This window comes from Protopterus annectens, chromosome 13.part0, assembly GCF_019279795.1.
Source record: "Protopterus annectens isolate FY-2018-M chromosome 13.part0, PAN1.0, whole genome shotgun sequence".
Lineage (NCBI taxonomy): Eukaryota > Metazoa > Chordata > Ceratodontiformes > Protopteridae > Protopterus > Protopterus annectens.
This window is the reverse complement of record NC_056747.1, coordinates 215,490,967-215,518,466: the sequence shown is the minus strand read 5'-3', so window position 1 is coordinate 215,518,466 and position 27,500 is coordinate 215,490,967. Positions and strand designations below refer to the sequence as shown.

Genomic DNA, 27,500 nt, shown 5'->3' with positions numbered 1-27,500 from the left:
TGCACAGAGCATTCTTAACCCCAGGTAGAATCAATAAAATTAGTTCTTCCATAAAAGGAGTATGTTGGAGATGTGAGCAAGTACACAATGCAGATTGGAACCACAGTTTCTTTGATTGTGTTAAAATTAAGGCATATTGGAATGGTATTAATAACTTTCTACAAGCTTTATTTAATGAATCATTTCATTTAACTAAAACTCTTGTATTATTAAATGTGAACGAAGGTCCTCATTTGAACAGGTCAAACATGTATCTAGTATGGACTATACTTGCAATTTCAAGGAAGTGTATAACAAGAAGATGGAATACAAACACAATACCAACTTTGGAAGACTTCTACAGCCTGCTGAAGACCACAGCATTATTGGAAATTAAAATTAAAGAACTAAGAATTTATCCAATCAACAACCCTTGGGGAAAAGTCTTATCGTTGATTGACACTACACAATAATCGATCAGACACTCTGATAATGGATTGGACATACATATAAAGTAACTATATACATTAAGATCTGTTATAGTGTCAGGCTAATGTAAACAGTGTACATAGCTTTATTTAAGATGTTATGTATAAATACTATGGAATTCATTCAAATGTATTTGAAAAATAAAAAAAGATTTTGAGAAAAAAAGTAATACCACTGTTAAGGCCGCTATAACTTCTCTGTATATGTCTAAATAACATTTTCTTATTGTCTTCAGTTTATTCTTGTAATGTATAACTTATTTTTATACATATTATTTTTTCCTTTAACAGAAATCATATGTTTTTAACATTACATACTTTCTGTATTAGCCAACGCTCCCTGAGTGGTTACATTTCGTCCTGATTAGAACATTGTCTTTTGTAAGTGCATCAAGCTTACAAATTTCACATTTCTTGGATATGAAGTCCATCAAACTTATTTTTCTAGTCTAAAATTTGAATGCAACATTCGATTGTACTGTAATTGGTTTTATAGTAATTTTTTTCTACAAGTACAGCACTTGGTATTAACATTCCTAAAATAGTCTAAGTTGCATTTAATTGAGAGATGATCTGACTTTCCCAGTGGATCCAGAAACATAACACCATGGGCCTTAATCTGTGGAGACGTTGTGTCACCTATTATAGTTCCTTGCATGCTGAGTAATGTAAAATTGTAGAAGTGAGAAAATTTATTTGTTAATCAAATCATATTCCTTTAGTCAATGTTTGGGAGATTTAAATTCCCACACAATGTTGGTACTAAAAATACAATGTTTGAGATAATTTTCCTATCTCTGTTTCCAAAACCTTCAGTTAGTAAAACCTATACATCCAATGATAATTTTATATCCATTACCCTGCACAGTCACTGAAATAATTCCTAATTTATTATTGTTACAGTCTTTTCCTTTAAATATAATGACACCAGGCGCATTCTTAAGACTCTTCCTAAAACTGGGGAAAGGACGGTAGCCAGGAAGGCACAGTGGCTGTTATTAAAATCACTAAACCAGGTTTCTGTTATAATACCAGTATCTACATTTTTTCATAAATACCAAGTTTAACTCATTTATTATATTGTTCTGTATCCTTACTGTCAATGTTTCTTCCGACAAATCACCAAAGTCACAGATCAATAGCATTATGGAGCTTTTGGCCATTATAACCAAGTACAGGATAGCAGACAGCTTTGTTTAGGTTAGGTATGTTCAGGAAACAGTTAAGCTTTATTCAAATAAAATCCCAAGTACTATAACATTTTAGATGGTAATGTTAACAAAAAACACATCATTTGGAGTTAATAGTTGCATAAAACTCATGAAGAACAAGTTTGTCTAATTCCAAATTAGCCCTTCAGCCTACAATAGCAGTGGGGTACAGACCACTGAGAAAACTAAGAACAGCATTTCTATCAGGAAACAAAATGTGCTGTATGCAATAAAACCACAAACAGCAAAACCAAACAAGATGGAAGAAAATACAGACTGGAACAAGAAGCAGTCCTAAATAATAATAATAATAATAATAATAATAATAATAAAATGTGACACGGAGGTAGATGATATCTGTTGATCTAAATCAAATATATGGAGAATGAAAGTGTTTTTACCAAGAGAGTATAGACTGGTTAGTGAAATGAAAACAAAAGTGTGATTTAAAAATTGAATCCGTGAGTATGGTTTTAACACCATCTGGTAGTTCTGCTTCACACATTTGAGGCAGAAACATTCAAGAAATGGGATGAAATGAAATTAAAGCCTGTTGAATGTGTGTGTCACACTGCACTGTTGGTACAGTAGTACATTCAGACACAAACATACACACTCAGTTGTACTGAGGGACCAGATTATTTTGTGTAAATTAGTGAAATAGTGAAACAGGTTTATTTCTGATGTAAAACTAACCAGAAAGCATACAACCAAACAAATCATTAATGTTAATGCTGCTGATTGTAATGTTAACATACAGCTCGTTTTATTAATTATAGTTTAAGGAAAGGGAAAACAACATCAGTATCATCATCTCCACTTTGAAAGTATGTTTGCACCTATTGAAATCATCTTCATCTCCAGAGTCACAGTCACCATTCATGAGTGCAGATTTTCATGTGTACTTGCATATAAGTGCAAAGTGTCATGTACAAAGACACACACACAAAAACATAACTAATGCTGTCTAAATGGCAATAGTAATCCCATTTTAACATTTCTACTGAGCTGTAGACCAGAACTAGTTTAGATTTCCTTCTGTAGTCTTTTTGCTCTGTTCCATATACAACTAAATAAAGATGTGTTGTTTTATGGTTCTGATCACTCAAGCTATGTTGTTGATATTACGCATGAGATTTGAAGAGTAGAGGCCAGAAATACACAGTAAAGAGGAAAGACTGCAAATGCAGAGCCTAGTTTAACTAACAAACATGTTATGCAGTTAAGATGGAATCTTCTCTGATTATAAAGGCTTGTATCTTTATGCACATGTACTCAGCCCTTCCATTTTCCTCTTGTCACCTTTCTTTCTAACAGTACTACTGCAGAAACAAATAAGTATTGCTTTTGGTCTTTTTCACACTAGTCCCTCAGTTGTTTCTGAGATTTCGGAAGTGCCATTAATTGTATGTCAAAGGATACAAAAATGTAGTCATCCATGTAACGTTTCTTAAGGTTCTCCACAATGGACTCCTCACTGATCTTTGAAAGAAGGACCATGTCGTCGACACCACTCTGCTTGACATTCTGACTCTGCCAGTGATATCTTTCCTTACTGCCCTAAAGGTAAAAAGTAACCGAATAGATAAGTTAGAATGGCCGTGCCCTTGATTGCAATACAAAAAATAAAATAAAATGGTTTTCCAGAAAAACGAGTATTCTGACAAATGGTCACTGGTACATTAGTACATATACATGCATGCATGCAACAGATAAACAGATAGGGGAGTATTTTTCCAAGTATAATTTATTTATTTACTGATATTTCTTTAAAAGCACCCCCTCACTGTGTGTGTGTGTGTGTGTGTGTGTGTATATGTATATATATATATATATATATATATATATATATATATATATATATATAACTGAGCATTCATTAACAGCTTCTTTTGAATTAGTTAATCTAAATGACTAAGAAGAAAATAATTATGGCTAGCTCGATCAGTTTGAAAAAAAATTCCTCATTGGAATACCCACGAGCCATCTGATGTAACACAACTAAAGAATCTGTCCTACCTCTGGCTCATGGTTAATGCCTTCCCAATACATTATTGCTTTAGGTTTTATATCTGATAATGTACATTTTGTAAATTAGTGCCTTGTATCCCTCACAGTCATTACTTGTTTCCAATAATAATTAGTGAAGTGGAGACAGTCTAATAATACAAAGTGTTTCAAGATTATATGATTGAATATACAACACAAGTGGTACCACAATTGCCATATTTAAGCACACCTGATAATCATTTATTGTTGGCAAAAAGTATAAGTCTGCAGTTAAAACATCTAAGATCATTAGTAACAATGTAATAAGATCTTGTGTATAAACCAATGAATAAATAATAGCCACACATAAGTGGTAGTCTATGGAAGTCGCAGCATCTTCATAACTTGCCTTTATTTAGAGATCACAAAGCATATGCTGTGCCCCCTTGGTATCTGGATCCTTGATGCAGTGCCAACACTATGGACAGTTGTATGACTCAAAAATAATACAAAATAAATACATAATGAGCAGTATATGAGAATTATTTTATGCAGAGTAACTTTTCCAATTATTTTGACCATTAATAATGAATACATTTCCTCCATCTTACTGCTAAAATTAATTATTAATAAGTCCTGCACTAAAACAGTTAGTTTTACTCACGATAGCATGTGCTCATAAAGATCGATAAGACTGTTGAACTGTGAGGATTGATAAAGAAGTTTATGCATTTAGCACTTTTGCCACATAATTACCTGAGACGAGACGCTATAATATTGAAATAAGCACTGTATATATATAAGCTTCATTTTGGAGTTATAACCGCATGAGTTGTATCGCACATATTATTAAAAGGGCGATAACAATGAGCTCCTTACCTTCATCGATTTTGAACTCGGATGAGTAGGATGGCAAATTACTGAAAACTACTACAACATTAGTACTGAGGAACACATTTTGTTATACTGACAGACTTGTTTATATATTTTCTGTTGCTATTTTGTATTTGAACACATCTTTATACAAAGGCTGATAAATTTAATGTGCCCAATAGCCATGTATAACCCAGTTTTTTTAATTACATTATAAGAAAATAAAAATAAGTAAAAAAACTGCAAAGATAAGACTCCAGTTCAGTAGTATATCCAGAATATCCAAGTGTCTTCAAACTCCAAAGAATCGAACCAGAGATCTAGATTCCACTATAGCACTGCTTTAATGGTACACAAGCGCTTTCGCAAAATTGCTTCTTCAGGTGTATAACATTCATTAAAAAGACACACCTTATATAGTCTTAATATCAGTCACATGACTCTAATACACAAATTTTAAAAACATATACACATTCTGCAAACATTAATACAAAAATACATTTAAACATATATTTATAATTTCACTTAAAAATAACCATAAAAGTATAAGAATATAAATTACATAATAAAAAAAAAAGTATGTTTTTTCTATTTAAAGGCCTTTTCTTCAAAATAGGTCTCATGGGGACAGAGTCATTCAAACATGCCCTGAATTGGCCTTTAACCTAACAATCCAGTTGGCTTCCTTCTCTTCAGTCCTAGCTTTAATATCACCCCCTCTTGTGCCAATATATGTTCTCCCTAAAACAACAAATTTAAACGCATGTTGTTCATTAGTGGCTACTACATGCTTAGCTAGTGCATTAAAATTACTTTTTTTCTTTATATGATACATATGCTCCCTAATTACATCCTTTAATGGGTGATCTGTCTTCCCTACATAGAATTTATTGCATATCTGACATGTAGCTAAATAAACTACATGTGATGTATCACATCTTGCACTGACTCTCAGTTCAAAAATCTCCCCTGTGTCAGGGTGTTTAAATTGTGTTTCCTTAGATATATAACTACAGAAATGGAACTTTCCCCATGGTATGGTCCCCTTTTCCCCTGCCTTATCTCTTAATTCTCTATCAATGCACAATCTTCTCTTCAGGCACTTCTTATTTTTGAAAGAAAACTGAGGTTTAGTTCCTACTAACTCTTTAATTTGACCATCTGTAGTTAATATATTCCAGTGTTTATTTATGATGTTAGTGTACCTCTTTACATCTCTAGAATAACTTAAGCACATTCTTAATTTATTATTGCCTATATTTTCCTTTTTGTTTCCAAATTTCCTTGAGAAATATGGTTTAGCTTTAGTTTCCCTTGATCTTTCAACTTCTTCCAACTTCTTCCATGTTTTTCAACACCATTCCCTTGTCATACCCTCTTTCTAATAATTCTTTCCCTGTCAACTCTATTTGTTTTTCATAATCTTCTTTCTTTACACTCAATCTTGAAGCTCTTAAAAATTGATTTTGTACTATGTTTCTAAATATAAAATTGGGGTGCATACTATCTCTACTCAATAATTTATTTGCATGACAAGCCTTCCTGTACATCCTTGTGCTGATTTTACCCATGCTGTCCTTCTCTACATAAACGTCCAAAAAGCTAATACCTAACTGGGAATAATCCATAGTAAATTTAAGGAACTCAGTAGAATTATTTATAAATTCTAAAAATTCATTTAACTGTTGTACAGTCCCTCTCCATAAAATAAAGAGATCATCCTCAAATCTCCTATAAAATATGATCATATTGTCATATTTTCCCCCTATAATATATTCCATTTCCCATTTGGACATGACCGCATTAGCATAGCTATTAGCACAAGGAGTACCCATCGCAACCCCATTCTTCTGCCAATAAATGTTCTCCCTAAACGCAAAGATGTTATTTTCAAGAAAGAGTTTCAGTAGCCTCTGTATTAACTCTACTTTCCTACTTCCATATTCCTCACTCATTTCTAATAAATACTTCACATTCCTAATACCAATTGCATTCGGTATGACTGTAAATAATGACACTACATCCATCGTAACAAAAAAATATTGTTCTAACACACATCCCTCATTTATAAATTCAAATAAATCCCTAAGAAAGTGCTCGGTGTCTTTCAAAATGTACTTAGACTTATAAATCAAATTCTTCTCAATAAAAATAGATGATGGCTCGGTACACCTATTTCTTCCGGCCACTATTGGCCTCATTGGGGGCCTAATGGGACTTTTGTGAAGTTTTGGTAAGCCCTGAATTTTGGGAATAATAGGATCTAAAATCAATAAATACTTAACCAAATCATTGTCACAAAGCTGAAGTTCTTCTAAGCATCTAATTTCTCTTTCAACATTTAAAGTCATAGTTTTGACTTGGATAAATGTAATAATTTGATAAAAAACAGTGTTATCTAACATTTCAAACATAAGACTATTATAATCTATTTTATTCATCACAACCATTTGCCCTCCCTTATCTGCTGGTCTAATTACTATAAAATCATTATTTTCTAAATCATGCATTGCTTTAAACTCCACTTTATTTAAATAGTGCCATTTGCTATTTTCTCTAAAATGTTTTTGCTCATGGAACACTATAAATATCAGATATACAGATTTGCTCAATGGCATTAATTAAAGTGTTCTGTTTGGGTATAAAAAGACTTGGTTTCCTAAAACTAGTATCATGCATTCCCTGTCCATCATTAAATAATGATTTTAATGTCAAATTACGAGTAAACATTTTTAAATCAAAAATAATTTCAGTAATGTTCATGTCCATTGCTGGTATAAAAGAAAGCCCTTTTTCTAAAACATTGGACTCAAACTCAGTTAAATTATAGTTCGATAAATTGACTATTAATGTCTTACTTGTTGAAATGCTTTCTTGATTGTGTATGGGCTCACAGGTCCTTCTTCGAATTTTCTCTTATTCCTTACCATACTTCTCCCTCTCTGTTGTCGTCTGGACAGACCTCTCCCATTTCTGCTTAATGATCTTTCTCTTATGGGTAGAGGAAAGTTCAAACCTAGGGGGCCATTTTCCTTTAAAAAAGACTTTGGATTGCTTAAAGCATTGTTAACTGGAGTCTCGGTTTCGGCTTCATGATGTACATCCACATTCACCTGAATCTTCTTCCTTCTCGCTCCCATATTTGGCGTCATTTGTAGATTCAACATATTGGACGTCATCTCGTTCACACAACCATCATCATGGACATGCCCATCCACTTCTGTCTGCCCAGTCAATGTATCTGCATGGATTAGGGACTGTGAGGAGAGAATATAGCTGTTTAAACTCTGAGCTACCGAATCAGAGTTCTTTGAAAGAGAAGGATCACTTTCATTTGAGTCACGTGGCCAAGTAAAGATATGACCCAGTGAAAAGTCTTTCCGATCTCTGCAAAGTTTCTTTAATTTGCAACAATTTTCTAGCATATGCAGACAATTTATCGACTGTGTCAGTCACTGGTTTCACTAATACTTCAGTAGCATAAGTCTTACAAATGTCCACATACTTTTTCTTAATACTATCACGAACTTTTGCTTCTTCTCTTCCAGCTGCCGCAACCAGCAGCCTTAAATAACCCAAACTGGTATTAATGTTAAGTTGTTGCCATTCACTTAACAGAATCGGATCACAATCAATTTGAGCAGGCATTTTAAGCATCCTAAGGCCATGAGGTATGACATTCTCAGCTATACAAGCTTCTAGATGGAATTTCTCATATTGCACCCGCTTCAGTTTAAACAAATCTTTTTTTCTAATGAAAGTAATTCAGTTCTCATTGCCAGATAGTCAACGTTTGAAAATTCCACCCCTGCTATGGCTAAATTATTCTTGAATAATGGATTCTCTTCTTCGCTCACCTTGGATAAAATGAGTCTACAGTAGTTTCAGTCCATTTCACTTGTAAAGCCGGTGTATACTCAAGTTCAATATTCTCAGTTCCTGTAGCCATGTCCCTAGTAATATTGGGTAAATAACCAGAAAGTTCTATATGAAGAAAACAACCCAATATAAACCAGGCTCCTTTGCAGAAATGCACAAAAGGTCCACAACTAAAAATAATAATTTTCTTCAAAATAGGTCATAAGGAAACACAATTTAAACACCATGACACAGGGGAGATTTTTGAACTGAGAGTCAGTGCAAGATGCGATGCATCACATGTAGTTTATTTAGCTACATGTCCGATATGCAATAAATTCTATGTAGGGAAGACAGATTGCCCATTAAAGGATAGAATTAGGGAGCATATGTATCATATAAAGAAAAAAAGTAATTTTAATGCACTAGCTAAGCATGTAGTAGTCACTAATGAACAACATGCATTTAAATTTGTTGTTTTAGGGAGAACATATATTGGCACAAGAGGGGGTGATATTAAAGCTAGGACTGAAGAGAAGGAAGCCAACTGGATTGTTAGGTTAAGGGCCAATTCAGGGCATGGTTTGAATGACTCTGTCCCCATGAGACCTATTTTGAAGAAAAGGCCTTTAAATAGATAAAATGTATTTTTTTTTTTATTTAATTTATATTCTTATACTTTTATGGTTATTTTTAAGTGAAAGTATAAATATATGTTTAAATGTATTTTTGTATTAATGTTTGCAGAATGTGTATATGTTTTTAAAATTTGTGTATTAGTCATGTGACTGTTATTAAGACTATATAAGGTGTGCCTTTTTAATGAATGTTATACACCTGAAGAAGCAATTTTGCGAAAGCGCTTGTGTACCATTAAAGCAGTTTTATAGTGGAATCTAGATCTCTGGTTCGATTCTTTGGAGTTTGAAGACACTTGGATATTCTGGATATCCTACTGAACTGGAGCCTTACCTTTGCAGTTTTTTTACTTATTTTTGGTTGTGGACTTTTTGTGTATTTCTGCAAAGGAGCCTGGTTTATATTGGGTTGTTTTCTTCATATAGAACTTTCTCATTATAAGAAAATAAGATTTATTCATTATCTATGATGTAATGTAAATTCCATAGTGTATTATTTAGGATTTATATTCTATTTCTCTTTGGCAATTATTGAGGTCTAATCTATCTGTTTGAGTGCTTCAAAATAAAAATGATCTTTTCTTTTGCTATTGTTTTGACATGTTGCTATTTCCCTCTTTAAAGCTATATATAATCATTCTTAATTATGGGAACAATTTCATCTTTAAAGAACTTGCAGAATTTAGTAGGAAGTCAACCAACAATATTAGTTTTAATATTAGGAAGTTTATTAAAAATGCACGTCATATATGCTGCTCTCGTTTTTTCTTCAGTTAGTCAGACCTTTATATACTTTGATTTATCATCCACATATTAAAATAAGTGCATATCAATATTTAAAAACTTTGCTTTTACTCTTTCATTTCCATTATATAAACTGAAATTAATTATATAATATGCTAACTATGACAGTTTATATAACAATATTGCAAAGTATGAGATAATAGAGCCATTCATTTCCTCAGATTTTAAATTTGTTATATACAAATTATCACACTAAAGGAAGGATATCAAACTCAAAGCCTTCAGATATAAAGCAGTCCTCAAACAAGCATAATTCTAGGCGAAAAGAGCCACTGCACCCCCTTCCAAGCTGTACTGACTACCAGCCTTTTTGTTTGGATATTGCAGCCTTCTGCTGAGTGTGCTAGTCCCCATGGTCCTTTTGAGTTTGAGACACTCTTATTAAAGCATGCTTTGAAAGCTTCCAGTTGTGCATATACTGAAACTGGCAAATCTCTTTTTTGCGTCAAATATTTGTTTTGATACTTTATAAATATGTTATACGTCAGAAATATTTGTTTGCAAAACTGCTTGGATACCTAAATTATTTAATTATTCTGACATGATGTGAGTGCCCAGATGCCCATATGCTTTTGTTGTAGTCAGTCATTCCTCACTGGCTCATACATACTGAGTGGGTGACAGTTTGGACTATTCTTTCCATTTATATAAGATATAGGAGGACATGTGATATCAAATGTAAGTCTAGAAAGTAATATCTTGTCCCCAAATGCTGAATGCCCTTTCGCCTTTTAATTTATCATGTGTTGCATACAGTGAATTAGAAAGGCAGAACAAGTCTCAATTTCATAAAATTCTACCTGTTCACTGGTCCTTGGTACTTTGAGTAATCTCTACTGACTGGGTACCCCCCTTCCTATATATATATATATATATATATATATATATATATATATATTTCTCATTCCCATGGATGGCACTCATTTACCCACAGTGTTGTATGACTATGGATTATTTCAATACATAAGTTTTGTTTCCTTGCAGTTCTGTCAGCCTGTAAGTATTTTAACATTATTAACAAACCTGTTTATGAAGAATTTTACTTCATACAAATATAAGCATTTTTATTATTTTTTTTTTCTCTCTGAGCACACTTATTTTTTTCAATTTATTTAAAAGTCAATAATCACCTTGCTTTTTATTTTTAGTAGATTACTGGTGAGGATACTTTTCATTCAGATTTCATTCTTCATCTGATTTATATTGATACCACTTATTGTATTTTTTACAAAAGTTCTAATTGTAGATTAAACAGTACTTTGGTGTACATCTGCCTATGATTTCCGACTTTCACTTTATAATCCAGGGATATGAATAAGAAAAACTCTTGTCTCCATATTAATATTCAGACATATTCAGGGGGTGGCAAAGTTGGTAAGATTGTTGCTTCACAGCCTGAGTTTCTATGGTTCAAGTCTCATCTGGGGTGCATTCTGTTTGGAGTTGGCACATCATCCATGTGTTCAGGTAGGTTTTCTATGGGTTCCCTGTTTTTTTCTTACCTTCCAATGACTTGCAATAGGTAGATTATATACCAGAAATTGGTCATAGGTTGGTGTTTGTCAGCATGTGTCCAATGTTGTGAACATTTAGTTTAGATGATGGTCACTGTAAATATGACACCTCTACCACATATGTAAAAGTGTGAAAAAGGGTTGACGATGGAAGGATTAACTCACTCAAACCTCTAAAGCCTTTTTTTTTGCATACTGCCATTTCACAGCCATACCTCTTTATGGTATCCAGAATTTGTTTGGGTCTGGCTTTTTTAACTAAGTGACTTACCAGCTAATAATAGGCAGTATTAGAAAAGGGAAATGATTTATTAACAAAACTCACACCAAGATTGTTAGTCTAGGATGTCTTGCAGTGACAAAATTAATCTTTATTCGTATTTTCATATTTATGTTCATATTTTCATAACTGAGAGACTTATGTTATTGAGGTGCATGGTATGAAACACCAATGTGGGAGACAGGATAATTCACTGTCAATGCTGGCTTATGTCACACTATGCTGGAAATTCTGACAGTTGTTTATTAGTAATTATGAAAATAAGTAATATTTCCATATGTACTTAATACTTCAAAAAACAAATGACTTACAAACTGATGCATGACATTAGATGAAATCTTAGATGTTGAAGAAAACTGTCTTTGATATTTCCACTGTAAGTTGCACATCTTGAGAAATATTCAGTATTTGTTTTGCTAATTATACAATTAACTATAGGTTTTCATATTTCTTTAAATATCTCAATAAAAGTGCTCTTATAGAATAATTTATTGTTGTTATGTCAAGTTTTGTCAGGTTAACAAAAATGTGTTCCCTAGTTGCTTTCCAAATGTGATAGGGGTATCCCTCATGCTTACAAATGTGCGTAGCAAATGCGAGATTCATGGAAGCCATTTATGCTAATGCAAAGTGCATTAGAAATAATGAGAGGCAAATGAGAAATGTTGCAATGTGGCATATGTTAATGAGGTGGTTTTGCAATTTATAGTCTGGCATCTGTGTTGTATGCATATGTCATACCTCTCAACCTCTTGGAGCAAGAAATCTGGGCAAAGCCATAAAAATGGGGACAAAGGCCGAAAAATAGCAGCAATTTTTAAATAATTGCTCTTAAAGACTCACAAAGTTGATAGAATGACACATTTTGGATTAGCATGAACTTTCTGAAGGGTATGAAGTCTGAAACTCAAATGCTTGTTATTTTCTGTATTCAACCCTGAATGACTTGCCAATGATTTTCCAGAAAACCATAATTTTTTGAGCAACAATCCAAAAATATGAGGCAAAAATCTGGAAAGTCTGTGAAAATCTGTACAGTTGAGAGGTATATGCAGCCATTGTTAAAAGCAATGGTTCACCTTTGATACTGGAGGTGCAATCTGTGAGCTTGAACCAAGCCATCCCTTCAGTAGTTTGTCCAAGTATGCGCAAACAATAAAATTACACAAAATAAATTATTTTGCCTAGCGATTACTTCAGCAGTCTGGCCATGTATAAATAAGTACTTCTCTGACAAACAAATGAATTATTTCCCCCAACAACCCCTTCAGGAGTATGTCCAAGTATGCATAGGTACCAGAATGAAACATTTCCCCTAATGACTGCTTCAGTAGTATATCCATGTCTGCACAAGCACTTGACTGACTCCAAAATGAAACATTTCCCCCCCCAAGGACCCTTCAGTACTTTGTTCAAGTATGCACAAGCAGTAAAATACAATAAAACTGATTTCTTTAACCAAATTTGATAACTATACCTCCTTTGAAATAATGTATGACATTACTTACTCCATTTTCCCCTTTTCCTCATGTCTTCATAGTCTCCTGATAATCTCCTGTTTACTGGTGTAAGTTCAGGGTCATTTACACACTTTGTATGCAAATTACCTCATTATAGATTCATCTCTATGAATTGTACTCGTACACAAACGTTTAAGGCCTCTTATCTGTGTATTAGCTGTCCCCCTATCGCTTATGTATTAAGCATTTTATGCTTTTCCAGCAAAGGGATGTATTTATAAAAACCTATGAACCTATGGAAAGTCTGCAGCATTTCTGCAGCTTAGATTATAAATAATGGCATAGGTTTTAGAGTTTCAAGATATGAAAATATGTAACAGTTTAGAAAAAAATATAACTTGCAGTTTGTGCATCATAATATATTACAGTATTTATGGAAAAGACTATGAATGCACTGACTTATCATTGCAAAGTACACTTCTTACCGATAACTTTGCTATTTGTACAGTTTTAATTGCTTTTCTTCTTCTTCTTTCGGCTTTTCCCAGTTAGGGGTCACCACAGCGGATCACCTGTCCGCTCATGATTGGTAGTTGAGTTTTACGGTGACGAGTTGCCAGCCCGACAACCAACCTCACAACACACACTCATGCCTAGGGCCAATTTAGAGTGTTATTGTTCACAAAATATTGGCGTTTATTTTATGCTTTTTACATTTATTTTTCAGAAAATGCTCTGTAATGCAAGATGTGTGCAGGTTGCAAGAGGTATAACATTCTACATCATATAGGTGTTAATGAGTTAGTTTTTGCTAGGAATCATACTGCCGAATGTTATCAGACAGTTGCTGCTATTGGTTTTAAAGTTTTTAATCATGCTTGAACTGCTATGGGAGTACAGTTTTAGTTCTCATTTTCCATTTTTACCATTTATCCATCTTGTTTTCTTTACTCCATCAGGAGTGCAGTCATAGAAATTCAAAATAATCGCTGCTGATTTTGCAAGCTGATGATTGTCACTGCATGCTATTCCCCAAAACACAGTAACCTCATAAGTGATTATATTTAAATAGGTGATGGCAGTACTGCCATATCTGGGAAGGATGGTGTAACTTCTTTTGGGGGGGGTAAAGAATGTAATTTTGTGATCTCGTGGAAGTGCCCTTTCAGATGACTTGTCTCACACTATTTGAAATTGCAAAAGTGGTCTTTGCAATATCAGTTTACATTTACATTTCTTTCCATTGTTTTTAAATCCAAGGGATCAAACATCTGTATACATTTCTTGCTATTATTTTTAAGCTGAAGAGACCAAATATGTGGTCCTTAGTCCAGCTTGTGGTCTTGTTAAATTGATGATAAACTTTTTCTTACTAACACTAGCATTTTCTTAGACATTGCATATATCTTGCATGCTTTGGCTAAGGCAATTTTATAGTATTATACAAAATCCTAGAATACCAACTTTTTTCAGAACTTCCCTGATCAGTATCTTTTCCCATCACTGTTAGAATTATTTTCTCAATTTTTTTTTATTTTTAAATACATTTGAATGAATTCCATAGTATTCATACATAACATCTTAAATAACTATGTACACTATTTACATTAGCCTGATACTATAACAGATCTTAATGTACACAGTTACTTTATAAGTATGTCCAATCCATTATCAGAGTGTCTGATCAATTATTGTATAGTGTCAATCAGTAATAAGACTTTCCCCCAAGGGTTGTTGATAAATGGCTTTGGATAAATTCTTAGTTCTTTAATTTTAATTTCCAATAATGCTGTGGTCTTAAGTAGGCTGTAGACATCTTCCAAAGTTGGTATTGTGTTTGTATTCCATCTTCTTGTTATACACTTCCTTGAAATTGCAGGTATAGTCCATACTAGATACATGTTTGTCCTACTCAAAACTCTTAAAATTCCTAAGATGATGAATAACGTAAGTAAGTACTTTGCATAACATGAAACTGAGTTCTTATTCTTTTATCTTCTCCCTACTGACTCCACCTATCAATGCAATTTGCATTTTTTTCTTTCTTTTTTTTATTTGCTTTTTTGTATTATGCACTGATGCTGCCATCTGTGTATTAATGTTTTAGCACTTCAATTAATGTTATAGAATTGATTATGACTGAGTGAAAAGTTTAGGTGCTAATATAGGCCCTGATATAATTACTGTATTTATGAACTACAGTGTTACTGTTCTCCTTGACAGTAAATATTTCTGTACCTACTTTTAGCTATGAAGTTATCCCATATATTAGCCTTACAGTCTCTTCACAGGCCAAGCTTTCTACAATGAATATGTTTCTGTAGTCCAAATACATGACGGATGCCTGTAGGCTTTGTAAAGTGCAGACCACACAGTACACAGGAGGACTGCATTATTTTGTTCACAAAATATACAAGATGTGAACAGGTCTAGGCCTATCTACTTTTCAATGGTGTGTACAAGAACTTCACTCCTTTATGATTTTTGCCATGAAAGCAGTAAACGTGTAGGTATGCGTTTCCTTGCATGTTCTGATTCCTAACTTGTCCTTCATTTTTGCGCCTTATCCGTCTTCATTGACTGTTTTATAATATAACTTATGGGTTTACATAAAATGTAATTACCATATCTTATTACTGTTAACTTTTTTTTTACATTTCATTTACTTATTCATTTAATTTAATTTTAATAATTTTAGAATAACAATGTCTTAAGCACCCAAATAACTTCTCCGAGTCCTTTCCTGATCACATATAGGTATTATTTCCTTTCAATGGTTATGCAGTTTCTGCAGCGCCACTGCAGCACTAGGTTCCTTCATTTCCATTGCTATTGTGTTTACTCCTGAAGTGGATTTTCTATGTATTCAATATGGCCTTCCTGGAGAAATGAGGCGTGGCCTAGACGGAGGGTACTGCCCAGAAGTAAATGGGTCATAAGATTCTGTCTTAAAATATTTAGAAATATGTGAATATGGTACACTAACTGTATCTTGAATTATAGTCATCGGTAGAATATATTTAAATATATTGTCATATCATAATCATGATTGTTTGATTTCTTTAATTCTTAATCGTTACTTATCAGGCTTTGATAGTGGGAGCAAAATCTGCCTTTTTGTGTGGTTCACAGTTTATTTATTTTAAGTCTGTTTATCATATTATTACTTTATCTCTGGCTACCATAATTGTGTTACATCTTTATTTTGTGGAAAGTTCCTTCCATCATCATAGTTAACTCATTATGGGCATTTCAAGATGGACACCCAATTAGTACATGTCTCCCATTATGAAATCTGCATTTCATGCAATTTTTATCTCATGCTTTATCTTATTTTTTTGTACAAACACACCAAAGGACATTGTTGTTTACAATTATAACTCATAGCTTGAGTTATTACTTATCTGTACCAAAGATCAACTGGTTTTCTTGTTTTAACTTCTTGCAGAACCACAAATTGTTGGCTGAGGTTGCATGCACTGGAGATGACAGCATTTATAGAAATTACAATCTCAAAGTCTAAACATCCACTCCAGGATGTTAAATCATAATAGTTGATTCAATTACAACATCAAGAGTAAGGTTTACTTAGCTCAATATCTGACATGTGATGCGTCTATGTTGGGAAAACTGAGAGGGCACTGAGGCAAAGGATTTATAAGCATATGTATGTCATAAAGAAAAAGGACATCAGAAATGCCCTTTACAAGCATACTATAGATTGCAGAAATGTAAATATATATATATATATATATATATATATATATTTTTTTTTTTTTTGTACTGCAAAGGGTTCCATAGGATGTCAGGGTAGAGCTTGGGAAGCATTTTTTAGAAAAAAGAGAAGTTATATGGCAGCTTAGGTTAAATGCTACCCAGTACTCAGGCATTACTACTAAAGTTTTGATTAATAGTATTTTGTGATTGAGATCAGAGAAATTGTAATTATAATAATGAATATACGTGAGCTATTTATCAATTGTTGATGTATTGCATGATTTATATGCAGGTTATTGCAGTCTTCATTAATGTATTTTGAGCCATTTATAAAATGAATGTATAGGTAGTATGTTTTTAAATTTTTCTTGTGATATGATTGGGAATTGGTAAGGTATTTAAATGAAGTGAATTTTAACATTTTTTTATTCTGATAAAGTTCTGTAATAAAATGAACAAAAGTGCTAAACAAATAATTTATTTGTCTGTATTGGTTAGCTCTTTGCCACGACTTGGAGACATTTTTTGTAATAAATATTACTTATATCATCTTATTTAAGCCAGTGAATGCTTTCATCTAGTTTAAGGAGTCTGTGAAGTTTATTTGATACAGTTTTGTAAGATAATTATATTCATACATCTATTTCGGCTCTTTAATAAAAATGGGTTTGTTTGCAAACTCAGTTGGACTGAACCGGCTAACAAATATGAAATAAATAAATAGATAAAATAAATTTAGGATATATACAGTGCTAAATATAAAATTCACTTTGTGTGAATCCTTGAGAAAAGAAACATTACAAACTGATTTGTCATATGTATTTTGGCTTTGTATCACAAGCACTCCACTATGGGATTGTATTAACCCTAAACTGAGTAATACATACTCTATTTTGTTTTCCTTTTGATTTAATTCTTTTGATCTTATAGGACTTTGGATAGGCTGCAGACTTATGTCACCAGCTTTAGTCAAATATTATATGAGTAAATGTGATTGGCATTGTCTGATATTTATGTCAGTACTAAATGAAATGCTATTAAATTGATTTGCTCTTAAAAGATGTTCTAAATTAAATACAAAAAATCTTTTATAGATTGGAAGCAGGCACACTTAACAGTGTTACATTCCTTCTTTTAGTTTATGGCTTATTAGTATATTTTTCATGTTTTATGTTTACACTATCTTGGTCTAGTACAAGTACTCACTTGCTAGTAGCTTGTGATAAACATCCTCATTGCCACTTGCTCTAAATAGCAAGTGCCCTAACTCCAACAAGTCTGATCTTATTTAATTACATAGTCCTCCAACCACCCAAACCTAGCAAAAGACAAAGCCCTACCAGAGTCCTAACACTAACTTTAAAATTTGCACTCTTTCCATAAATGTAACCATTGTATTCCTTAATCCTGAAGTCTCCTACTGCTTGGTAAACCTAAAACTCCTCTTCCCCCTCCCCAATCCTAAGTCCTTTATCATGCCTCAATCCTAAAACTCTATTCCCACTTCCCTAAAACCCCAAGCTTCCTTTTCACCCCCTAAATTTAAATTCTCTGATACCTACCTATTCTCGCCAATCACTCTTGAGCACTTAACTCCTCCTACCCCAAAACCCTAAATCTCCCCTTTCAGCCTAAACCTAAAGTTCTTGATCACTCTTAAACTCCTAACCCACCCCCTCCTTAAACCTAAATCCCAAGACTGATTGCTGCCTCAATCCTAAGTCTAGATTCACAATCCACCCACTCCCTCTTCAGTCCCTGTCACACTTACCCTTGGTCAAACCTAGCTACTGCATTTGGATGAGGTGCAGCAACTTCTGTCCACATGACTACTACATCTTGGCCAAACGTAGTCAACTTTGAACATGAGCAGCAGCCCATGTGAGCTACAAGAATATTGGGCCCTCTGCTTTGAGACAGTAATGTTTGTAAGCCAGGGACTTGGGTACATGTAGTAGACTCATACAATTTTATTTCTAGACTTAGTTAAAACCCACCGCCATAAATAGCACAAGTAACAAAACAACTGAGGTTTAAACCTCAAAATGCACGCACTCGAGGCACTCCTCAGAATGGAGAAAATTGATATATGTGCAGTAACAGAAACCTGGTTTAAGGCTCCAGAGAGCACCCCAGCACTACCAGGCTACAACTCATAGCATACATTTTGGCCACAGAACCCAAACCGAAGTACAAAAGGTGAGGGAGTATCCAAATTCATCAAGGATACCCACACCTCCAGGTTAGTGGCACAGCACAATGCTTCAGAGATCATCCACGTGCAACTAACAATGGGCAAAACTGCAATTCAAATTGCAGCTTGTTGCATCTCTCGCATGTATTAGTGTTTGGTGGAAGGAGGAGAGGGTTGTCTGTGTACATGAGGCAATTGTAACATTGCCTCAAAATGCCTAGATTCACCAGCTGGACTGGAGAGTAGACCTGAAACTGCCCTTTGGACATGCCTGGATAGGTACAGTGAACTGTTTTACTGATTGGCAGGTAACGTCGAATAGAGAGCCTTGTCCTTCTCTACAGTATAGGTGGGTCTAGTGCTAAGGTTTATTAGTGCTTGCTATGAGTTTTGGGCAAGTGCAGGGATAAGAGGTGAATGATTTGAGTGCTTAAGTTGAAAGTTTGTCTAGTTCCAAGGGAAAAATTGAAGAGTAGACTGTAGAGCCGGGAATAGTTATACCTTAGCTAACAAGCACTGCCTGGCGTGCAAAACCACGCAAATGCGGGTTTTATAGCTGGGAAATGAAAGAGATGAAAATTAGCCTAAAATGGCCAATAAACTACTAATTACTGGGCTGAAACCACTCCTCCAGGGACAGATAGGCTGCTCAAAGCTCCCTCTCTCACAGTGAATAGAGAAACTTCCTTCTATTCAAGTAAGGTATGGGCAAACACAAACTTGTGGGGTTAGGTTAATATTAAGGGAAGTAAAGTGGGTTGGGGAGGTGAAAGGGTTAAGTGGAGGCAGGGATGGTGGGGAGGAAATGACTTAATGATGGGGGGCTTAAGAGGTTTAGTCTGGTGTAGTGGTTAAGCAATCACATTTTGGCGTGAACTTGCTACTGCAAGTTACATCTGTGACGACCTGTAGGCGCAGTGGTGCAGATAGGCCTTGGGGCTACTTTTATTTGGGATGTGGTTGGAGTTAGTGGTTGGAGTTATATATATATATATATATATATATATATATATATATGCATACATATAATTTTGGTAGGATATTCATGGTAAGTTTAGTGAGGTGGTTATCATTGGTGCAGGTAGTGGCAGTTAGGACCATGGTTGTCCAGTGGTGGTTAGTTAATTGTGGAGGAAAACTATTGTTTCCTGACAGGACCTTGTTACTTGAGGTTCCTAACTAAACCAATATACTTTAATCTTATCTCCAAGAATGCACAGCTTAAAGTTAGGGGGTTACCAGTCTTTGGTGGCTGTGCATTTGGGTGTTTCGGGCTGTTCGTGGGCAGGGGACAGGCCTCACTACAGTTCATGAAGTTATGCTTAGCTTCAGCATGAAGGGAGTTTACTGCTGCTGCCATTGTTTTGTTGGTTCCTTGTGAGTTTTCTTAAGGTGGCGCTGAGTGGGGAATGTGACGCCGGGAGCAGACTGCCAGTTATGTGGTCTCTGCCTTTCAGAAATCTCGGCTCAGTTGCTTTTTGAGTACACCTTATGGTTACAATTTGAATGAAAAAAAAAGGCAACCTGAACACTGGTGGTTTAGGGTTTGTTTATCTCCCTTGCTTGTTGTGGTCGTGGTGTGATGGTCTTGAGGGTCATTTGGGGTGCTGTTGTAGCCTTGCAGTCTCTCTGTCACTACTGGAGGCCCTAGCTCATTTGCTGCTGTTTAAAAAAAAAAAAAAAATCCACTCTGAGGAAGGTTTTGTCAGCTAGGTGCTAGATGGAGTAGGATAGGTGTTTGCCCCCCTTTTCTGGCAGTGCTCTTGATTTCTCCATGGCAGCCATTGTGGTGCTTTTCACCATGGCCTTACAGGGTTTTTGCGGGCTTGGAGATAGGATGTGCATGTCTGCTGGATTTTCCTTTGGCTGTCCTCAGCTCCTATCGACATGAGGTCCTTCAGTTGAGTATGGATGTAATGCCTGTTCATGCTGTTTTGGCTAAAGTGATGGCAATTTATTCATTTAGCGTGGCAAATAGGTGGATGTTAATGACGTTCAAGGGGTGCATTCCATTCCACTTGACTAGCGTCGGCTGCATGTTGGGAAGTGCAGAGCTCTCACTAGCTTTAGTGACTGTATGGGGGGGTGGGAGAGAGAGAGAGAGAGGAAAGGGAAAAGGGGAGAGATAAAACAAAAAATAAAAAGGGCATCTTCTGGGGCTGCGGAGTTGGGTGGTTCCTGGGCGGTGTCATGCAACTCACAAGAGCCACCTGTTCACCTGTTGTCTTGGTTGGGGGGAGAGGAGATATTGGTTTGAGTTGGGAGCTTCTCTTGTCTGCTTGGCTGCTTTGGTTTTCAGTGTTAAAGGTGGACGGTAGCTTTGCTGTGAAACAGATAACAAAACATTAAGGTCAGTATCTGTGCTTAACATTTGATGGTTAGGTTCTTATGTGCTTCACTGGTTTCATGACATCATGTTGGTGACGGCATATGACCTACTTTAACAGAAAAGAGTCAAAGCCATATGTATTAATGGGATGAATTAGTTTTAGTTCCATTTCTAGGTACATGTTGCCATACTCGACTTTGTAGAGTGTCCACATTTTTGTTCTGCTCGCATATCCTGGGGATGGCTTTTCCTGCAACTAGTGGTGATAGCCCTGCCTTTATTCATAAAATGGTAGCCAGCGTGGCTGCGTACAGCTGTTTGTCCAGCAGTTAATCTGGAAGGAGGTAAGGGTCCCTTCCTAATGCAGCCATGTGCGGTTCAACCAAATGACCACAGCACAGAATTTGCAATATATTATGAGTTAGGTTGAGTCTTAAGTGGGCTATTTTACACTAGGCACATATACAGCTCCACCCCCTAGGTTCTTTCACGTGTGAGGTTTAATTTTATTGTACTCGACTGGTAGATAAATTTATCTTGGGTATTTGATAGGGTCATTGGATGCATAGCTTCAGTTATGGCTACTTTCTCATAGATGGGAGTGGCAGTGGTACATTTCTTCCCGGGTTGGCAGGATAGATTGTCTTTGAAGATGCCTTAGAATGTGTGTTATGTATCTTGGATGTTTTACATGTCTCTTTCTTTCTTGCAGATGGGGGTCTTGGAATGCTGTGGCTGTAATTTGGAATAGGTGGGTATAAGGTGGAGCCTGCTCATTACTATTAGAGTTAAATTTTGTCCTTTTCTTTGTAGATGGTGGTGTGCCAAGTACCAGTTGTGGGAATACAGTGAATTCACAGATCATGGAAGCAGTGGCGAGTGAGAAGGTTACACAGGAGAACTCAAGTGGGCAACAGTTACGGATAGAAGTAAGTGATTTTCAAAGTTGAGTTTTGGTAGAGGATTTTACAGTGCTAGTTAGAGAAGGACAGGCATTTTGAGTTTATGATATCAGGGTTAAGGGGTTGTACAATTTGTTCTATTAACCGTTAGTATGTTAGATTAATGTTGAAAGTTGTCCCTGCCTTTGTGCACTTGCATTCAATAGTAAAGGAAGCATGGCCATTGGCTATAGGTAAAGGTTTGGGGTGGCAGAGGTCCTGGTCAGTACCTCCATGTTAAGTAATCATGGTATGTGTGCACATAGAATTTATCATTGTTTCTTTCTTTGCAGATTGTTGGAGTGCAGAAGGCATCATGCGGTGACTTGAAAAGGGGATTTGAAAGGTGTTGTTTTGATAGGATGAATATTCTTGCCACTTGAATGGGACAAGGAGGGTTGGAATAATCATCTTAATAAGGCACGTTTGAGCTCTGTGTTTAATTAGTGGGAGATGATTATTGTATTGATATAGGGGGCAAGTAAGGAAGTAGGTAAAGGGTGCCAAAGGGGAAAACTGTCGGGGATGGTTTATGGGGAGTGTGGGGATCCCATGGGATGCATTTAGGAAGCATGGTAGGTAGGTGGTTCTGTTGGGGTAGTTTTAGAAACTGGATGAATTGTTACAGGGGAGTTAGGTTTAAGGAAGCCTGACTGCAGGATAAGGCAGCTGTAGGATACTAGTGGTATAGGTAACATAAGGAAAGAGAGCTTTTGAGGGGGAAAGGCTAGGGACAAACAGGGGTTAAGAATGGTTTGGTAATGAGTGAATTGGGGATGTTTATGGCTTGGCAGGTAGATTATTTCATTGTTAAGCATAGGTGAGTTTTTAGGAACTAGGTCAAGAAGTGCTGGATTTCTGCCATCTAAGGTTAGGATATTAAAGTTTTTGAGTTAGATTATTCCCTACGGTAATGGGAGTTGTTGCACATATAGAACTGGTTAGTGGGTGGGCTAAGGTTATATGCTATGGTTAACAGGGTCTTGAGGGTGAGACTTGCTACTAGTTGTTTGACTGGGTGCCGTCTTGAGTTCAAGGGGTTATAGTTTGTGGTTTGTTGTGATTATAGGCTGTCAATACATTCAGGTTGAGCAATGAGTTCAGCTTTGAAGGCAGCAGGCTAAAAGGGTATGTGTTCTCTGGGTGTGGATGTTCCGGTGTTACAATGGGCTCATGGTAATCCTACTTTAATTAGTCTCATTAGGGTGTGTTTCAGTGAGGGCAGGGCAAAGAGGTTATGACGGGATTCTAAGGTGCTTTACAGATGTTGGGTACACCAAATTATGTTTGGCTTGACCCTTCCCTTTATGGGAAGTGGGTTGAACAATTTTGGGTAGAAGGGAGGGGGAATAGCCTGGTCAGGCTGGTTGGCGGAGAAGAGGGATAGGCTTGCCCTCTTCTTTCCCCCCTCTGATGTCTGGATGTTCATTTCAAGGATCTGGGGAAAGGAAATTAGTAGTTGGAGGAAGCTTGCTGAATAGATAAGCAAGCTGAGGTAAGGATGGTGCTTATGTGGTGGAAGGTAATTCAATGAATGGTGTATGAAGTGAGATGGGATGCTGCTTCATAAGTAAAGTAAGAGAGCAGAGGTATGGACCCTACTTGTTGGGCAGGGTGAGTAGGTACACTGACCTGATTAACATTACAATGAATGGTGGATGAAGTGAGATGGGACACTGCTTCATAAGTAAAGCGAGTAGAGCTATGGACGCTGCTTACTGGGGCAGGGTGAGTAGGTACGCTGCCCTGATTAACATTACAAGGATGTTATGCTGTATTTAGTATCAATTATATCATGAATAGTTGTAATTAATAAAGTTGGTGATCAAAGCTATGTTATGGAAATCTAATAAAGGTAGTCAAATGTCATTTGGTGTGATGTGTGTTATTGAAGGGGACCGGGACAATGAATATTATGCACATATGAACCACAATCAATCATTCTAGCATTCTAGTTTGGAATCCAACTATAGCCTTAGAAAAGATTTACCCCTCCCCTTGGATTATTATGTACTGTAGAATCAACAAAAATCTTTGAAAGCCTTTGTTTTGGTTGTGGTTATCTCAGCTTGATGAGCTTCTGACCTTTAAAATCTCATGTCTTTTTAAATGTATACATTGTTTCATAAGACATTTTGTCCAAGAGCAGGCCATTGTTTTATACCAAAAGTTGTCCCATGCGTGTTTGACTCTCATTATTTTGATTAACCTTCCAATCTGTTACCAAAGATGTGAAAATCTTCTCTGTGCCCTATAAACATATAAATAAGATCTATAGTAAAAGAAAAAAATACACTTAACCAAATCAGCTTTTAATCTTCTTTCACCACTCAAATTTGAAATTAAATTACTAAAATTTTGCTTTCTTTTTCATGTACCTTTATTTTAGTATTTTCATATATTAGTGCACAAACACAAAAAGCAATATTCGCCATCATACCTTTCAACCTCTTAATGCAAGAAATCTGTAAAAAGCTTAAAATAATGTGTGTGTGTGTGTGTGTGTGTGGGGGCAAAGGATTGAAAATAGGGGTAGATTTTAAATATTGCTCTTATAAACTTAGAAAGCTGCTAGAATAACAGAATTTGTGTTAGTATGCATTTTATGAAGGATATGAAATCTGAAACTCAAATATATACCATCATTTGGTCATTATTTAATGACCAAATATTTTAGGCAAAAATCTGGTAATTCTGTGAAAATCTGTACAGTTGAAAGGATGTTCATCACCATTGATAAATGCAGTCACAATCATGTTCAAACATAGCCAAGTAAATTGCATAATAACACAATCACAGTGCCACACTCCAAATTGAATCTACCACATGACATTGTTTACATTATCTATCAAATAAGCAACAAGTACTAATAACGTATTCAAAAGCGTTAAATGTAGCTATCATTTATTGTCCTGCCACTTTGTAAACTGTATCAAGACATACTCAAGTCAATAATATAAAACTTAAAGATAAGGAATTTATTTAACAAAGATTGAGCAAATCACATCTTAAGCAACATGTAAATAATCATACCTGATTCTAATCCAGTTACTGTTTGCAAATTTAGGAATCAACAGATTTCTGAACAGTTCAATTTTACAGCGTGTCAGACTTAGTGATTTAAAAAATGACCTGCAGAATCAAAACAAGTCAAACTGGGTCTAGAGGTACAAATAGCTGCTTTCTAAGTGGCTGGATAATTACCTTTAATTTTTCTATAGCAATTATAACAAATCTCCTAACAGGTACTTTGACGTCACTCTGAAAGGGCAGTGGCCATTGCAGTGGACTGCTTAAAAGATATGCAGACAGAATATATATAATGCTGTGTCTTGGACATTATTTTCACTACATATTGTAGGCTTGACGGATGCCCTATAGGTACCAAAGTGTCTGATTTTTTTTTTATATAGAATTATCTCACAAATTCTGCTAATCAAGGACCTTTTCTCATGCAATTCACTGCTTGGAATCTTCTCATAATATGTTATTTGCTCCACAAGATGTAATAAAGTAAAAAAGTATGTGAGATGCTTAATTGTAGATCCCCGAGAGGAATGTACAGTAAATGAACAGCCTAGTTTCCATCACCTTCTATATTCTGAGCCTTCTCTTCATAACCAATTCTTTCAGTTGTGATTGCTTATTACTGAATCTGTTTTAATGATCCACTTTTTAAAAAGTCGAATTTCACAAGGTTGAATTCATGCGATCATCTCTTTAAAATGTTGAACATCCTCAAAATAGCACAACAGCATTTTTGGGGGCATCAAGCCCCTGTGCACACCCCAAACCCTGTGCTAATTATGTATACCAACTCTGCGAGGAAAAAGACAAACTCCGACCCCCACTGCACTGCAATCCCAGTACAATTCATTCAGCTTTTTAAAGAATCGATTGCATGGTCTCTGTAATGTGAAATGTGATATTTTAAAAAGTCAGTCATGTAAGAGACATGTATAATAGATCTGCCTTAGAGCTACTGTATGCCATTTATGTCTGTATTATAAAACCTGAATTAAAATTCTGCTTACAACTGGAGAAAAAATGAGTTTGAAGCAGAATTCAAACTCATATTTTCATACGATGAGTGGGTTTAAGCCTCTCAAATCTTTATGCAGTAGGTTTCAAGATTTGCTCCTGTACCCAACTATTTAAAATGATCAACTCTAAGGTCAGTGCACTTACAAAGATATTTACTCCTTTCACTGAATCCACATCTCAACTTAATTTTTATATTCTTTAATATTTGTACTCATAGCAATGATTTTTATGCTTTCCTAATGTTAACAGTGATAGTCTTAAACAAGCCAGGTTGTACAGTCCCTGTACCCTGCAGTCTGTATTTCTAACATGACTTCAGTGTAGGTACCACTTTGTATAAGTACTGCAGTCTGTTCACAACTTTAGGAACTGTCTTAATGGCACTGCTTGTATTGCAGTTAGCTCAACCTTCTTAACTTCCTATATTAATGTTCCCACTCTTCTTAAATAACCCATAATCATGCTGTGTATCTCTAACCTATATGCTTCAGTGGCTGGGAGCACTGTAGTAGTAGCCATTGCTGATATGCAGACTGTGGATCTATTTATAAAAAAAAATAGCTAATCTCCAAAAACATAATAGCTTTCAGCATGTACTGGACTCTGACATTCTCTTATGTTTCTGCTTATTAGAGGGCCTTGTTCTTCTCCTGTAGCTGTTGACTTGTTTATTTTTATGACAATACAGTTTTGTGTCTGCAGTTCATTCTTCATTTGAGTGTACCCATAAAAGGAAGGGATAGTTTCAGTTCTGGTGAGTTGCACTTGAAGCACTTAGCTGTTTTCTCACAGTACGCTATACTAATTATTAAGGAATTTGTAAAGGTGGATTTTTTGTAGGCTACACAAGAGCTGACAGCTCACAATAAAGACCTGGAATTCTGCATGTGATTTATGTCCTGTATGATGAAGAACAAGTATAACTTCTTAGACTTCTTGTCCTATTCTACCAAACTGCACATCAAATGCTACTTTAATAAAGTTGAACGATTTTCCGGTCACTCTTTGTCAATGAATTTTGGAAAAGGTTGCTTTTTTGATTACCCCCTACCTACATGTTAAGTACATATTTCCTTATGTTTTTTCCCTGTTACTCATGTTAGGCACTCTTATTTTGTAGTACAAATATCACGGCTTAGTGTACTATGTAATGGTTCTTTTTCAAAGATGTTGGTTAAATC

General features: G+C 35.4%; 1 protein-coding gene across 1 annotated transcript in view; it reads right to left on the bottom strand.

The window, feature by feature from the left end:
* The window catches only part of MYO1F (myosin IF), a 1,136,901-nt gene that overhangs the window by 775,438 nt on the left and 333,963 nt on the right, over positions 1 to 27,500 (bottom strand). Inside the window, exon 2 of the mRNA XM_044053742.1 lies at positions 3,101 to 3,238. Coding sequence (XP_043909677.1) covers positions 3,101 to 3,238 — 138 coding nt within the window. The remainder of the gene's footprint in view (positions 1 to 3,100; positions 3,239 to 27,500) is intronic.